This window comes from Biomphalaria glabrata, chromosome 16, assembly GCF_947242115.1.
Source record: "Biomphalaria glabrata chromosome 16, xgBioGlab47.1, whole genome shotgun sequence".
NCBI lineage: Eukaryota > Metazoa > Mollusca > Gastropoda > Planorbidae > Biomphalaria > Biomphalaria glabrata.
In genome coordinates this window covers 30,626,532-30,642,451 of record NC_074726.1, presented here as the reverse complement: position 1 = coordinate 30,642,451, position 15,920 = coordinate 30,626,532, and the positions used below count along the sequence as shown (strand labels likewise).

Genomic DNA, 15,920 nt, shown 5'->3' with positions numbered 1-15,920 from the left:
CTTGTTTCTAATGTTAGGCGCTTCCGCGCTGTGTCTTATGCGGATAAGTCAAACGGAGGTAACTCTCAAATAACGAAATCCAATAACACAAGTCGAAAGGCCAACACTAGAAGTTAGTCGACGCTGATAGCGAATGTCGAACAAGAAGTTTAATAGTAATGAAGGGAACCATCGAAAGTCGTCAAGTTGAATCTCTACGCCCATAAAAAGCTGCTTCTCTCTAAAGCCGTCAAAAGTAGTCTGTTTACATTTCGCTATTCTTGTGGCAAAGTCTGCCGTTCTAGAATTGGCTTGATTAGCCACACCAGATTCTGCCCCGTCTCAAGATATATATATATATATATATATATATTCTTCCTCAAATCCAAGTCTTGTTTATACTAGTCACGTGATTGTCTCTAGGTCAAAACTTTTCCTTTTCTATGAAACAAACAATGAATTCCTAATCGTGCCATAACATTAACTCTTTCTCCCCGTAATTATTTACCACATTCTGATGGAATCTACTTTTGTATCGTCGGTTAGGAGAGAAAGAGTTAATAAACACTTTCCTAAACACGACCTTCACCTTCATCTACCCCTTGGTCTGCACATCGCCATTCCTGTTTGTCTTTTGCCTTGGGTAGAATTTCTTTTAATGACAGGCCTGTCCATTCTTTTAAGTTTTATTGCTTTTTTTTTTGTCTGCTTTTTCTTCTTCTTCTTCCTGGTACTGTTCCTTGGAGGAAAGTTTTACGAGCCGTGATATTGTGATACGCCCATAGAGTTCTAGTTTGCTTTTCTGACAGTGGTTAGCAGGTCATAGCTGGTTCCAAAGACCAAAAGCTGTATAAATCCTGTTTCTAATCTCTTCATTTGAGATGCCGTCTTTGTACGTGATCCCTAGGATCTTTTTGTAACATCTCAATTCCATTGCTAGGATCCTTCCTCTCTAGCTCTGCAGTCAGCATCCAATATTAAATATAGTTACATATCCGAATTACTTTATGGCCGCAATTTCCGCAATAACCAAACTAGCCTCTTTACGTTGCGTTAAACTTTAGTTACTAATATAACTCATAATAATCGTACATCTAGTGGTTTGTGTATTTTTTTATTTCTATTACTTTGTTTGTCAAGGTGATTCGATTACACTTGAAAAAAAATGGAATAAGAATCGATTACATTTAACACTATCACACACTGAGTCATCTGGTTTAGATATCAGATGAGACAAGGGAAACAACCAGATAATGTAAAAGCAACCAGACTTATTTCCCTTAGACTTCGTCGTTATTACGATTTTTAATATACATATATAAAAGTATATACGTCTTTTAAAATAATGTATGCTGGTTGCATATTTGATATACCACTAATAAGGAACTTCGAAGTGTTCTTAGAAATAAGATGGCTGCCTTCTCGTTAACAGTCTCCAGGATGCAAACGTTTATAAGATCTCGGTTTCAAACCCTCACCGCCGCAATCCTCGCCATAGTACGGGAGGAGTGGAGATGGATGCTGTAAAAGAAACAAAACAATAAAGGAAGCTCTTAAACTTTATACAAACATGTGATATGAACTCGTAGATGGCCCTTGCAAGTCCGTTATTACGTCAAACTGAGTTGAACGTACTTAAAAACCATTTGTATATTTAACAATGAATATATATAAATGGGAGCGCGGTAGCTGAATGATTTCAGAATATATATGACGCCCCTGAGTCCACCCAACTCTAATGGATACCTGACTTTAGTTGGGAAAAGTAAAGGTGGTTGGTTATTGTACTGACCACATGCCATCCTGCTCGTTAACCGTTGGCCATAAAACAGAAGACCCAATAGATCACAAGGTCTGAAGGGGAAATTTACTATTTTAATCTGTGAGCTCTAACGACAGACAGACAGCAATGTGACAGCACAAAAACAAAACAGCGGCATTCCTACATTGGCAGGTAAAAAAAAAAAAAATATCTTGGCACGTTCGCTAAACCGTATTTTTAAAATTTTTTTTTGCAAAATTTCATCCCCTAAATTTATTAGTTTTGTTACTAAACATACACATGCCTAGAAACAGTTGTTTTTTTCAACATTTCGGTGACCTCATTTGCTTGTGAAGAATTTCTGAAATTTTCTAAAAGCTGGGGATTTAAGCACATTACGTCTAGCCCCAGATTTCCACAATCTAATGGTATGGCAGAACGGGCCATACAAACAGTGAAACAGCTTCTAAATAAAGCTAGAACGTCGGGTCAAGACCCATATATATGGCCCTCTTGCAATTTTGAAACGCTCCATGCCCTGATGGACCTTCACCTGCACGGCTGCTCATGGGCCGCCGTCTGAGGACAAATCTTCCGACAACGGAGGCCTGTCGCAGACCTCAACTCCCAGAAAATGCTTGGAAAACAAGAAAAAGTAATCAAGCAAAATATTACAACAAAACAGCGAGGCGCACCGAGCGACCACATATTCAGCCTGGGAGCAAAGTGTGGATGCAAAAGAAGCCTGGCGATTTATGTGAACCATCAGTGGTCATCTCAGAAGCGGAGACCCCGAGATCCTACTGGGTAAAAACACCGAATGGGATAACATACCGAAGAAATAGAAGAATGTTAAGAGACACGTGTACAAAATCAAGGGTCATGCCTGATATTTTTGAAATGGACACCCCAGAGAGAGTCATTAATGGTCAAACCACACAGCCAGAGAACGTGAGCGATACAAATGTACAACAGGAACAGACTAACACTACCAATCCGCCGCCTGTAATAACTCGATATGGTAGGCAAGTTCGGCCACCAGTACGTTACCCTGACGCAGATAATTAGATACATGTATATCTTTTTATTATTATGCAATTTCGATATAATTAATGTCTATTTGTAAACCTAGACTCTTGGTTTGTTTACTACACATTTTATAATTTATATTGTTACTATTGATAATATTATCAATTGAACATTGTGTTGTGTTAAACATGTATTCAGTTAACTAATTTGTTTATAGTGAGACAGAAATCATTTGTATAGTCAATTGATATCTCAACGCTTTCAAGGAGGGAGTTGTGACAGCAAGTGTATGTGTTTTGCGTGGCTGGTAGTGCAGTGTGTGTGCCTGTGTATGAAATGACCAGTGGACCTGGAGTGTACATGCTTGAGTGAACAGCAGTGTGTCAGGACTGTGTGTAAAAGGAAGTCAGAAGATAGAGAACAAGTGGCTGGAGTAAAGAACATAAATAGACACTAATAAAATCATTGTGTTTATTGAAGCTCATGTTGGTTTAATGTGTTTATTACAGTCCACTTTGCGAAAGGAAGTGAATGCACTTCAATCTTTAATGTACAGGAAGTGTGTATTTACAAAAAAAAAAAAAAAACAAGAAGAAAATCTCGTTCTTCGAAACGGATACACAGATGAAGTTGTGCATTAGAGAGTATTTCACAATACACCGATGACGTCATTACAATGTACACTATGCACAACAGACAACACCATACATACAACACGAATCATCCAGAAGACACAAAAGAGAAGATAAACTTTTAATTTAATTACAACGACATTTGGCAATTAAAATTATCCAGCGGGTCTATATGTATATTATTTGTATAGGTATTTGGTCGCCAAACGCATCTACCACTTTGTTATTTGGTTGTATTGATTGTTATTTGGTTGTATTGATATAACATGAGCAATAAAGATTGAAAAACAAAAGACAATTTCAAATTTTGTACACGTTATTTCTCTCTCCTTCCATTGACGTATAAAGTTGCAACGTTTTAGCAACTATTCACATGAATCAATCGGAAAATAAAAAAAACCCGATTAGTTAATTAATAAGAGGGAATTACTTAATTGTAAATAGAAAAAGGAGACATTGAGATATATGGCAGCAACTATGCTGTTCTTCCCTTTATATTTTGCTTGTTTTACATTGTTATTAAACTCAAGAGGTGGGGGTGGAGGGAAGGGTTTTGCTTCATTTCTGACTCTGTGATAGATCACACACCATCTGCCCACAGAGTGTCTGATTTGTCAGTGGGAAATGACGCAACATTTGAACTCATCTCATTTACATAAAATCCTATGTCAAACAATTCGTAGGGGGTGGCTTGTAAAACAAAAATGTACTAAATTGGCATACACTATTTGGAACATAAATGAATTTGCAGCTTTTAGTACTGACACAAATTATGAGTAAACATGATATATGACACCTAATAATAGCAGCACTACGGTGCCAAGGTTATTAAGAGAAGGTGAAGAAAATATGGCGAAACATAGATAACCCCCGAGGAGGACTCAACCTCGGACCCCGACCCGGCGCCATCGACTAGCAGGGACCAGGTTCCAGTGTAACATCTTTGATTTTCAAGCACTCCAAGCGCTTTCAAGTCTGTATTCTTATCTGGCCTCCGCGTCACCACCCTGGGTCACGTGATTCCTCGCCCCACCCAGAGCCTACCCACATCCCGATCCATTATAGTCCCCATAAACAGCTAAATAATTAGGGTCAACACATATTGGAGTCCGGGGCTTCTCCCGAATACAAATAAAGGTCCTAATTTTAACTTGCACCAATCTCTCTTTAAATAGACGACATTAGTACAAAACATATATCCAGGGCCGGCCCTACAGGTTGCGGGGCCCTATGCGAAACGGATTGCGCGGGGCCCAGTCCGGGTAGGAATAAGGATAATTAATAAGTGAAAATTTTTGTATTAGAAAATGAATTCGCCTTTGCATTTTATTTATCCTCGAAAAGTACAAAATCAAGTTAAAATTTAACTTTACGAACCATCTACAGTAGATAGTAGTTTTCCAACAAAAAAAGCCGATAAAACATTCAGATCTGCCTTTTTTATTTACTATCGACTAGCAAAATATCGCTTTTTTTTTTTTTTTTTGTTAAGAGATCGAAAAAGATTAAGATCTTTATTTATATGTCAGTGACTCTTAAAGTAAATAAAGTATTGGAAATTCTTGTTTTGGTTTAAATTCGCGCTGATATTACATTTTTATTAAATGAAAGCTGACAATGCCGTTTTTTTTTTAAATCGCGAGTAGGATTGTCTTTATCCATATTGAATGACACCACAAAATGAAAATTTTGTATATTTATCAGGAGATTAGTATGAGTGTTCAGGAGATTTTAATAATTTCAGGAGATTTCCATGACATTTTCGTATATTTTGCTATTTCAGGAGATTTTCATGAGCTCCTGGAAAATCAGGATGGCCGCGTAAAACCTGTTAAATAATAAGACAAAGTTATTTAATTTAAAAATTTACACCTAGATATAGCGCGGGCGAATGAAGGTGCGGAGCCCACCGCGGCCGCATAGATAGCAGTGGCTTAAGGCCGGCCCTGCAGTGAAAAAGTCAGCTTGACACAGTCTGGAATACATTGACACTATATCCTATGTTCAGAAGAAGCAGACTGCTGTCACCGAACACACACTGTAACACAACCGCTCAGCAATTTGAGCAAATGTTCATATTTCAGTCACGTCTCGGCAAGTTGAAGCAAGGGCTTAAACTCTTCTAGCTTTCAGTTTACGACTTCACAGAGTTGTCTCTCTTTGGTTAACCAGTAGGTCTTCATAAGTCCTTTACCCTGAGGAAAAAAAAACTTTTCTGATATATAAATGGGCTACATGTAAAGCATGAAATATTATAGCTTATTTCAATATATACAAAATCTTGATTAAACTTTTATTATATATCCACTACAGTGAAATGGTGAAATTGAAAGTTTTCAGTATTTTATTTATCCGATAAAGTAATTTTATTATATAATAATCGACTCGCCCCTCACTGCTGTTTAATATGTCTATTACATACTACTTTAGACGTCCTAAACTGAAGATTTGAAGACAATATTTTACTTGGATATTCTCCATTGGGTGTTGAACTCTTTTGTGCGTGGACGAAGATTAAACACTGATGAACCAACACCAACGCAAGAGCAGCTAATGGACCTCATTCACCAATCGTAAACAAACAACATTTAGCCACGTGATAATATTGATAAAACAATGAAAAAAAAACACTGTCACGTGACAGTCTGTGTGCATTACGTAGTTTGTATAGAAGAGAGAGAGAGAACCACGTGGCTAAATGTTGTTTGTTTACGATTGGTGAATGAAGTCCATTCAAATATTCACAAATGATGAACATAAACCAATGATCGGACAAAGAAGATATCCTAAGTACTGGTTATACAAACAGATTACACTTACAATCATGGGTTATTGAACAACAATTATTGACTGTAGTTCAGTCTTCCTATTTGGTAGAATTCGGACTCAGCTCGTTATGAATCTCACCACAAACACAAGAAACTGATTAGAAACTGTTGTGTATGGAGACTTTGAGGCAGCTACTTACAAATATAGAATGGACCATAAATATTCTTATAACATCTTATCAACCTCATCCAGGTTTTTACCTTTTTAATTTTTAAACTCTTAAACAAAAGTTATAACTTCAATATAGGCTCCTTCAACAAACTGTTTTTTTTTTTTTCTATATATATATAGTTCGTCCATCGTGGTTCGATGATGACCACTTTGTCATTTAGGGGGCTGAGAGCTTTGCACTGGGGGGTTTTATGTCTCTTCATGTGGCTGGTGAGACCTATGTGAGCCCGGAATGTTCGGCTGCACACTGGGCAGGTTATTCCAGCTGGAGCTAGTGTCGTGGGCCTTGCTTTTCTTCTCTGGCGTTTTTCTTCCGCCAGCGTGGTTCTCTTTTCCTCAGCAACCTGTGCGCCAGTTTTCACAGCGCAACATCATGATGCTCTTGTTGACATTGTGTTTTATGTGTATGTGTTTGTTATCGATATGTAGAGTTATTACCCTTCGTAAGAAAGTTCATATCACAGTGTTGTGTGTAACCTCGTACTATGAGGGTGTGTAAATAAATAGACTGATGAATCTGGCGTTATAGTGTTGGTGTTGTTTATAGTTATTAAGTGTAGCGTCTCTAGCTTAACAAGTGGTAGCAGAGCGTGTAAGTAAACGTATTTACTTAGTTGATCCTAGTTAAAGTGATAATGGCTACAAGAATTGAGATTCCTTCCTTTTTGAAAGAGATGTCTTATGAATTATATAAGAAAGAACTGCGAGCATGGAATGAAATCACGGAGCTAAAGAAAGAGAAAAGAGCGATAGCCGTAGCCCATTTCTTTACCACAAGGCAGTGAGTCAAGGAATAGAGAGAAGGTATTTGAGCAATTAGAGCTGTCGGAGCTCAAGTGTCAGGAAGGTTTCGAGAATCTGTTAAAGTTTCTTGACAAGAACTTGGCCAAAGACGACCTGGCAGACAGTATTGATAAATTTGATGATTTTGAAAACTTCAGGCAAAGAGAAAATCAATCCATACATGATTTTATCTCAGAGTTTGACACAAAGTATAGGAGATTAGAACAGAGACGAATGAAGATGTTACCTGAGATTCTAGCCTTCAAGCTGCTCAGAAAGGCAAGAATTACGCAAACTGAGAAGATGCTACTTCTCACAGGTATGAACTTTGAACTTTGCTCGTCAGGAGACGCTGTATGAAGAAGCGAAGGCATCTCTTAGAAAGTTCAAAGGAGAGGTTAGTAAAGGGAAAAAGTTCGATGCCTGTATCAAACTTGAGCCGAGGCATTTGTCTGAGAATGAGGAGGCTTTATGGGCGGCTGGCTACAAGAAACATGAACCGTTGAGCAGTTTGGGAAGACGAGGTGAACAACAGTTGAACCACAGCAGACGTGAAAACTTCAAGAAACATGAACCATTGAACAGTTTTGGAAGATGAGGTGAACAACAGTTGAACCACAGCAGACGTGAAAACTTCAAGAAACATGAACCGTTGAGCAGTTTGGGAAGACGAGGTGAACAACAGTTGAACCACAGCAGACGTGAAAACTTCAAGAAACATGAACCGTTGAGCAGTTTGGGAAGACGAGGTGAACAACAGTTGAACCACAGCAGACGTGAAAACTTCAAGAAACATGAACCGTTGAGCAGTTTGGGAAGACGAGGTGAACAACAGTTGAACCACAGCAGACGTGAAAACTTCAAGAAACATGAACCATTGAACAGTTTTGGAAGACGAGGTGAACAACAGTTGAACCACAGCAGACGTGAAAACTTCAAGAAACATGAACCGTTGAGCAGTTTGGGAAGACGAGGTGAACAACAGTTGAACCACAGCAGACGTGAAAACTTCAAGAAACATGAACCGTTGAGCAGTTTGGGAAGACGAGGTGAACAACAGTTGAACCACAGCAGACGTGAAAACTTCAAGAAACATGAACCGTTGAGCAGTTTGGGAAGACGAGGTGAACAACAGTTGAACCACAGCAGACGTGAAAACTTCAAGAAACATGAACCATTGAACAGTTTTGGAAGACGAGGTGAACAACAGTTGAACCACAGCAGACGTGAAAACTTCAAGAAACATGAACCGTTGAGCAGTTTGGGAAGACGAGGTGAACAACAGTTGAACCACAGCAGACGTGAAAACTTCAAGAAACATGAACCGTTGAGCAGTTTGGGAAGACGAGGTGAACAACAGTTGAACCACAGCAGACGTGAAAACTTCAAGAAACATGAACCGTTGAGCAGTTTGGGAAGACTAGGTGAACAACAGTTGAACCACAGCAGACGTGAAAACTTCAAGAGACATGAACCGTTGAGAAGTTTGGGAAGACGAGGTGAACAACAGTTGAACCACAGCAGACGTGAAAACTTCAAGAGACATGAACCGTTGAGAAGTTTGGGAAGACGAGGTGAACAACAGTTGAACCACAGCAGACGTGAAAACTTCAAGAAACATGAACCGTTGAGAAGTTTGGGAAGACGAGGTGAACAACAGTTGAACCACAGCAGACGTGAAAACTTCAAGAAACATGAACCGTTGAGAAGTTTGGGAAGACGAGGTGAACAACAGTTGAACTACAGCAGACGTGAAAACTTCAAGAAACATGAACCGTTGAGAAGTTTGGGAAGACGAGGTGAACAACAGTTGAACCACAGCAGACGTGAAAACTTCAAGAAACATGAACCGTTGAGAAGTTTGGGAAGACGAGGTGAACAACAGTTGAAGTACAGCAGACGTGAAAGACGAGACAAAGATCAGTTGAAATCTACCAGCAAGCCAAAAGTGGAACATCATGGAAGTAGACTCTATAAAGGTGGAAGTCACTTTAGAGGTGAAGGTCAAGTCAGAAACATTGCTCGAGATCAGTTCTCTCAACCAAGAAAGAAAGGTTTAAACCCATTAGGTCGTGATGGAAATGTTTTGAGATGCTTATCTTGTGGGTCATATAGACATCTTTTGTCTAAATGTCCTGACAGCTGGGAGAATCTGACAGAGACGCTCAAAGTTGTAGAGGACGCAAAGGGAATTTGTCCGTTTACTGGAGACAACAGAGAGAAAGATTTCACAACGAGGTCATGAGGGCCGTGCACGATCAAGTATAGCCATGAATCTTTTTTTAATTGACAGTGGTAGAGAAATTCAAGGCTGACCCGCTTCTAGAATGTGCTCGAATTTTGAAGTTACACATGTGTAGTAGAGATGATAGTATAGTTTGGACACTATTTCTTCAAGGTCACGGTCAGAGAGAATTATAATCATACTGTAGCTGACTGTGTGTGTGTGGAGGCTACTTTCAGTTCCTGTCACTGAAAAAACAAAGTGAATACACCTGTGTCGAAATATTAGGCAGAATATTTTACTTAGTGACCTTTTGATCTTAGCGACCAGAAGGAAACATCTGTGTGTTAGTCGAAGACAATGTGAATCTATCTGCTCTAGTCACAAGTTTGCTGTGTATAGAGACATTGTTTTCATTAACAACTGGCATTACATTCTCGTATCGCCTTCGAGTCACTCTTGATTCATATGATGTACATCAAGTTTGAAAATAGCACTGCATTTTCCTCTCCCCCCCCCCCCCCCGGTCTTGTTTCCCAACTACATTGATCAGACTGCAGAGCATTGTCAACATTTCTTTACCCCACTACATTTTATCTTCTTTGTGTGGGAAGAACGTTTTTTTTTAAACCTGGGCGTATGAGACTATGTGTATTTCTGGTGAATGCCTACAACACCCAGGGCCGGTCTTAGGCCCCGCGCTTTCATAGGCCCCGCACTTATTCAGGGTGTAATTATTAAATTGCAAAATATATACGAATAACTTCTGGAAATTTCCTGAATTTATTAAAATCTCCTGAAAACTCTTAAAAATCTCTAGAAAAAAAGACAAAATAGTCAGTTGTGGGTGTCATTAATTGCGGAAAACGCCAATCCTACGCGTGATAAAAGGACAAAAGGCATTGTCAGCTCTCATGCGAATTTATACCTTAATCGGAAGTTCCAATACTTTATTTACTTTTATAGTCACTAGCAGGGGCGGACTGGGTGTCAAAATCGGCCCGGGCATTTCTATAAAATTCGGCCCACAAATTCTCTATCATGTGATGGGCATCCATGTCTAGGTGTCTCGGTCCTTAAAAATCCTTAAGTTTGATAATGTATCGATATGCATGCATACGGTGAACTCTATATCTTAATAAGCAATAAATCAGCAATTATGTAGGCCCTAAAATTATGAAGCCTACTAGTAGCACTGTCTACATTCTACATTTTATTTTCGGAAAATGTGTTAGATAAAATAGTATTACACTGTAATGTCTGTGAAAGACTTTTTGTTTAAACATGACGCTCAGAGGGCCTTTTATTTAAAAAAAAAAAATAATATAATAAGAATATTATAAAACCTTTAACAATTTGAAATGTGCCATAGTGGCTTCAATCGGTGGCCCTACCGGCCCATTTGGGTACCGGCCCACCTGGCATGTGCCCTAATGCCCATATAGCCAGTCCGCTCCTGGTCACTAGCTTATAAATATGCCATTGGTTACAATGTTTGTAAAGTACAGATCGCAATTTTTAACTTAGTAAAGTCGATTTTTGTTTCTTATACAAAATCTTAATTTTCACTTATTATCCTTATTTCCACACAGACTAGGCCCCGCGCAATCAGTTTCGCATAGGGCCCCGCAATCGCTAAGACCGGCCCTGACAACACCAACAGAAAGATGCTATCTACACTTGCCACTGTTAACACCAACGTGACCATCAGAGAATACAGAACTAGTGAAGAAACAAGGTGACAGTCTGACAGTACAAGTCTTTTGGCGGGGCAATTTACCACCATAACATCCTCAGAACAATTGACTCCATTCATGGCGTCTTTTGAGCCCTACATTCTTAGCCTGTAGGGCTCCATACCTATTGTTTCCCCCCCCCCCCCTTTCCTATCCTCAGGATATTTGTTCTATTCCTAGTCTTATCAACCCTATGTCGACAACCCATTTGACTCCATTCTATGTGCACAGTTTGACAGTCAGATAGTTTTCAACTTACAGCCAATGTTTGACCAGATACGAAGGTACATGAATCGCTGTGATGAGTGACTAAGGTCTGCATTACCAAACACCAAATATCAATGCTGATCAGTTGAGACGGGCACATAAAGAAAATTGGCTGAAATCTGGGTGTTTCTTATTGACATTTATTTGTATATTGTGTGGGATGATGAACCGTGATATTTTGCTCTCATTGTTATGATACTTGTTCTTGGTTCTATTTTCGCTTCACACTACTTTGCTTACGTTTCTCTGATACCAGTTTTTTGTTTTCATTTTGTTCAAATTTTGATTATATTTCTTTAATGAACACACACTGTCAGAAGACGTACTACAATTAAATTATTTCTCTCCAGAATACTCCTCTTACCATATGACATCTACTGCTCCAATCTGTTCATTTACATGTGCAGGTCTAACATCATGTCATTTTATTGTATGTCATTGATGTTCGTAGCCTACACTATTACATTATGCATACATAAAATTTATTATTTTGATTTGTTAAAATTTTGCTGTACAAGTTTTATTGTATGCAATGCTAAGGCAACTTTCAACATACCAGACAGTGCTACATTTCTTTTTAAAGTTGACTTTATTTTTTTCTTTATTCTCACTCTACACATTCTCCTTGATGTTTGAGAAAATTGAATTGTATATAGTAGATAAGGACACTTGCAAAGTTTTCCACTTATACTAAAACTATATTACGAGGTAGTCAGAGGTACTATCATCTATTTTTGTTTCCTTATGTAGCCCTTATACTCAGTTTTAATTAGCCTTCAAAATACAATGAAAGAGAGAAAGAGAGGAAGAAATGAATGAATGAAAGAAAAAAAAAAGAAATTGTAATTAATGTTGACATTGTGTTTTATGTGTATGTGTTTGTTATCAATATGTAGAGTTATTCCCCTTGGTAAGAAAGTTCCTATCACAGTGTTGTGTGTAACCTCGTACTATGAGGGTGTGTAAATAAATGGACTGATGAATCTGGCGTTATAGTGTTGGTGTCGTCTATAGTTATCAAGTGTAGCGTTTTCTAGATTAACATCTCTGTCATGTGCTTCTGTCTCCGAGGTAGCCGGGTCTATGCTGAACACCTTCAGAGAAGCTTTGAGGGTGTCCCTGACTAAGCGGGCCGTGGCCAAGTTTCGACTATGTAAAATGGGGTCTCCGGGTAAAAAAAAGTATGCTTCTGTCTCCGAGGTAGCCGGGTCTATGCTGAGCACCTTCAGAGAAGCTTTGAGGGTGTCCCTGACTAAGCGGGCTGTGGCCAAGTTTCGACTATGTAAAATGGGATCTCCGGGTAAAAAAAAAAGTTACAGAGTATATAGTGTATGTAGCTGTGATATGATACAACGTTTAGGATATGTAAAGATCAAAATTGAATTTTAAAAGCACTTCACAGTATTTCCATATTGAATAATGTCTTTCCAACAATTTCTAAAGAGAGGATAACTCACACTTGAGACTAGAATTAATACCAACCTTAATATTGATTTCTCCCCTTGGCGTCATTTCAAATGTTCCAAACAGATCTAATAAAGTTTTCACAGAAGGACTCATGTGGATCATCATTGCTGGCAAGAGAAACAAACAACTGACTAAATTTAAGGATTTGACCTTAAACCCCCCACCACCACCCCCATTGTTCAGTTTGTGGCCAACCGCTCTTCCCAACAGCATACCGATATCAAAATCTGAACAAGAAAAATATTTTTAAAAACAATAAAAAAAAAAGAAGCTTATATACATGGAAAAGAGCCGCACAATTACTGCCATATCTCTCAATAATGCAAGATCTATTTCCCTTTTCTATATAAAAAAAATTAATTATCACTAATTTATAAACTGATTGGTTAATTTTTTAAATTAATTAAAGTGGACTGTGAATAACTGTGCTAAGTTTCAACTTGATTAGAATAGGAAAGTGGGAGATATAATGTGTATAAGATTTGTACCAGACAGACAGACAGAAAGACAGACAGATAAACAGAAAGAGTGGGCTGACATAAGCTTAGTAAAAGCTAAAAACTAAACATTCGTATAGATCTTTGGTTTCTTCTAACAGCCTAAGAAAATTCTACCTTCACCGTGTGACTCCATGCGAGAGGCTGTGTTCACTGTGTCTCCAAACAAACAATATCTCGGCATCTTTAGTCCAACAACACCGGCACACACAGGACCTGTCAAATAGATACGTGTGGCGGGGATAAGGTGGCGTACGTTCTGTCTCGATTATTAAAATAAAGTCTATAGTGCAGATGATGTTCAAGGTCATATGTTTCTTTGGCCAACGGTTAACGAGCAAGGTGTCATGTGGCCAGCACAACGACCAACTTTACTTTCCCAACTAAAGTCAGGTACCCATTAGAGTTGGCTGGACGCCCTAAAAATCCCGAAATTCGACATCCTAGTCCTCACCGAGATTGGACTCCAGGACCCCAGGTTAGGAAACCAGGCGCTTAACCACTCAGCCACCGCTCCTTCCTATCTTGATTATTGGTGATCAATTTGTTATTTCAATAACCTTTTTTTAAACCTAATTGTTTTTGCATTACACATTTCGGAGGCTTCTTTAAATTTGAAGATTGTTGCACCCTAGTCCTAACCTCCCACATGAGGACGGGGGATTGTGGTGGTAAGCAGATTATGACGTTGTATGATGTGCTAAATTTTTTGTTTGTTTTCAAAACTTGAAATGTTAAGAGACTGATCAAGTTCTTTCTAAACAAGCTCCGCCCTAATTGTATGATATGACGAAAGATACTGTAATACTGCGTAATTGTTTGTTTCAATAATTGTTATTTGAGAGTTCGAACCTTACATAGTTACTATTTGTAATCAAAATGAATCTAACATTAGCTGTGTCCAAACAACGAAAAAAAATTGTTCGTAGTCCTTGTATTGGTAAATGTGCTTGTTTTTATATCCACTAGATTTGCTTGTTTTTATATCCACTGGATGTGCTTGTTTTTATATCCACTGGATGCGCTTGTTTTTAAATCCACTGGATGTGCTTGTTTTTATATCCACTGGATGTGCTTGTTTTTAAATCCACTGGATGTACTTGTTTTTATATCCACTGGATGTACTTGTTTTTAAATCCACTGGATGTGCTTGTTTTATATCCACTGGATGTGCTTGTTTTTATATCCCCTGGATGTGCTTGTTTTTAAATCCATTGGATGCGCTTGTTTTTAAATCCACTGGATGCGCTTGTTTTTAAATCCACTGGATGTGCTTGTTTTATATCCACTGGATGTACTTGTTTTTATATCCACTAGATTTGCTTGTTTTTATATCCACTGGATGTGCTTGTTTTTATATACACTGGATGTGCTTGTTTTTACATCCACTGGATGTGCTTGTTTTTATATCCACTGGATGTGCTTGTTTTATATCCACTGGATGCGCTTGTTTTTATATCCCCTGGATGTACTTGTTTTATATCCACTGGATGCGCTTGTTTTTAAATCCACTGGATGTGCTTGTTTTTAAATCCACTGGATGCGCTTGTTTTTAAATCCACTAGATTTGCTTGTTTTTATATCCACTGGATGTGCTTGTTTTTATATACACTGGATGTGCTTGTTTTTACATCCACTGGATGTGCTTGTTTTTACATCCACTGGATGTGCTTGTTTTTACATCCACTGGATGTACTTGTTTTTATATCCACTGGATGTACTTGTTTTTAAATCCACTGGATGTGCTTGTTTTATATCCACTGGATGTGCTTGTTTTTATATCCCCTGGATGTGCTTGTTTTTAAATCCACTGGATGCGCTTGTTTTTAAATCCACTGGATGCGCTTGTTTTTAAATCCACTGGATGTGCTTGTTTTATATCCACTGGATGTACTTGTTTTTATATCCACTAGATTTGCTTGTTTTTATATCCACTGGATGTGCTTGTATTTATATACACTGGATGTGCTTGTTTTTACATCCACTGGATGTGCTTGTTTTTATATCCACTGGATGTGCTTGTTTTATATCCACTGGATGCGCTTGTTTTTATATCCCTTAGATGTACTTGTTTTATATCCACTGGATGCGCTTGTTTTTAAATCCACTGGATGTGCTTGTTTTTAAATCCACTGGATGCGCTTGTTTTTAAATCCACTAGATTTGCTTGTTTTTATATCCACTGGATGTGCTTGTTTTTATATACACTGGATGTGCTTGTTTTTACATCCACTGGATGTGCTTGTTTTTACATCCACTGGATGTGCTTGTATTTATATACACTGGATGTGCTTGTTTTTATATCCACTGGATGTGCTTGTTTTTATATCCACTGGATGTGCTTGTTTTTATATACACTGGATGTGCTTGTTTTTATATCCACTGGATGTGCTTGTTTTTATATCCACTGGATGTGCTTGTTTTTAAATCCACTGGATGTGCTTGTTTTTACATCCACTGGATGTGCTTGTTTTTACATCCACTGGATGTGCTTGTTTTTATATCCACTGGATGTGCTTGTTTTTATATCCACTGGATGCGCTT

At 38.3% G+C, this 15,920-nt stretch overlaps 1 protein-coding gene across 1 annotated transcript in view; it reads right to left on the bottom strand.

Moving 5' to 3' along the window:
- Window positions 1-4,859: 4,859 nt before the first annotated feature.
- LOC106078276 (atrial natriuretic peptide receptor 1-like) overlaps window positions 4,860-15,920 on the bottom strand; it is a 31,086-nt gene continuing 20,025 nt past the window's right edge. The window contains exons 5-7 of the mRNA XM_013239122.2: window positions 13,494-13,592; window positions 12,895-12,986; window positions 4,860-5,597 (exon numbers count right to left, since the gene is read on the bottom strand). Of these exons, the coding sequence (XP_013094576.2) occupies window positions 5,532-5,597; window positions 12,895-12,986; window positions 13,494-13,592 (257 nt within the window). The 3' untranslated portion in view covers window positions 4,860-5,531. The remainder of the gene's footprint in view (window positions 5,598-12,894; window positions 12,987-13,493; window positions 13,593-15,920) is intronic.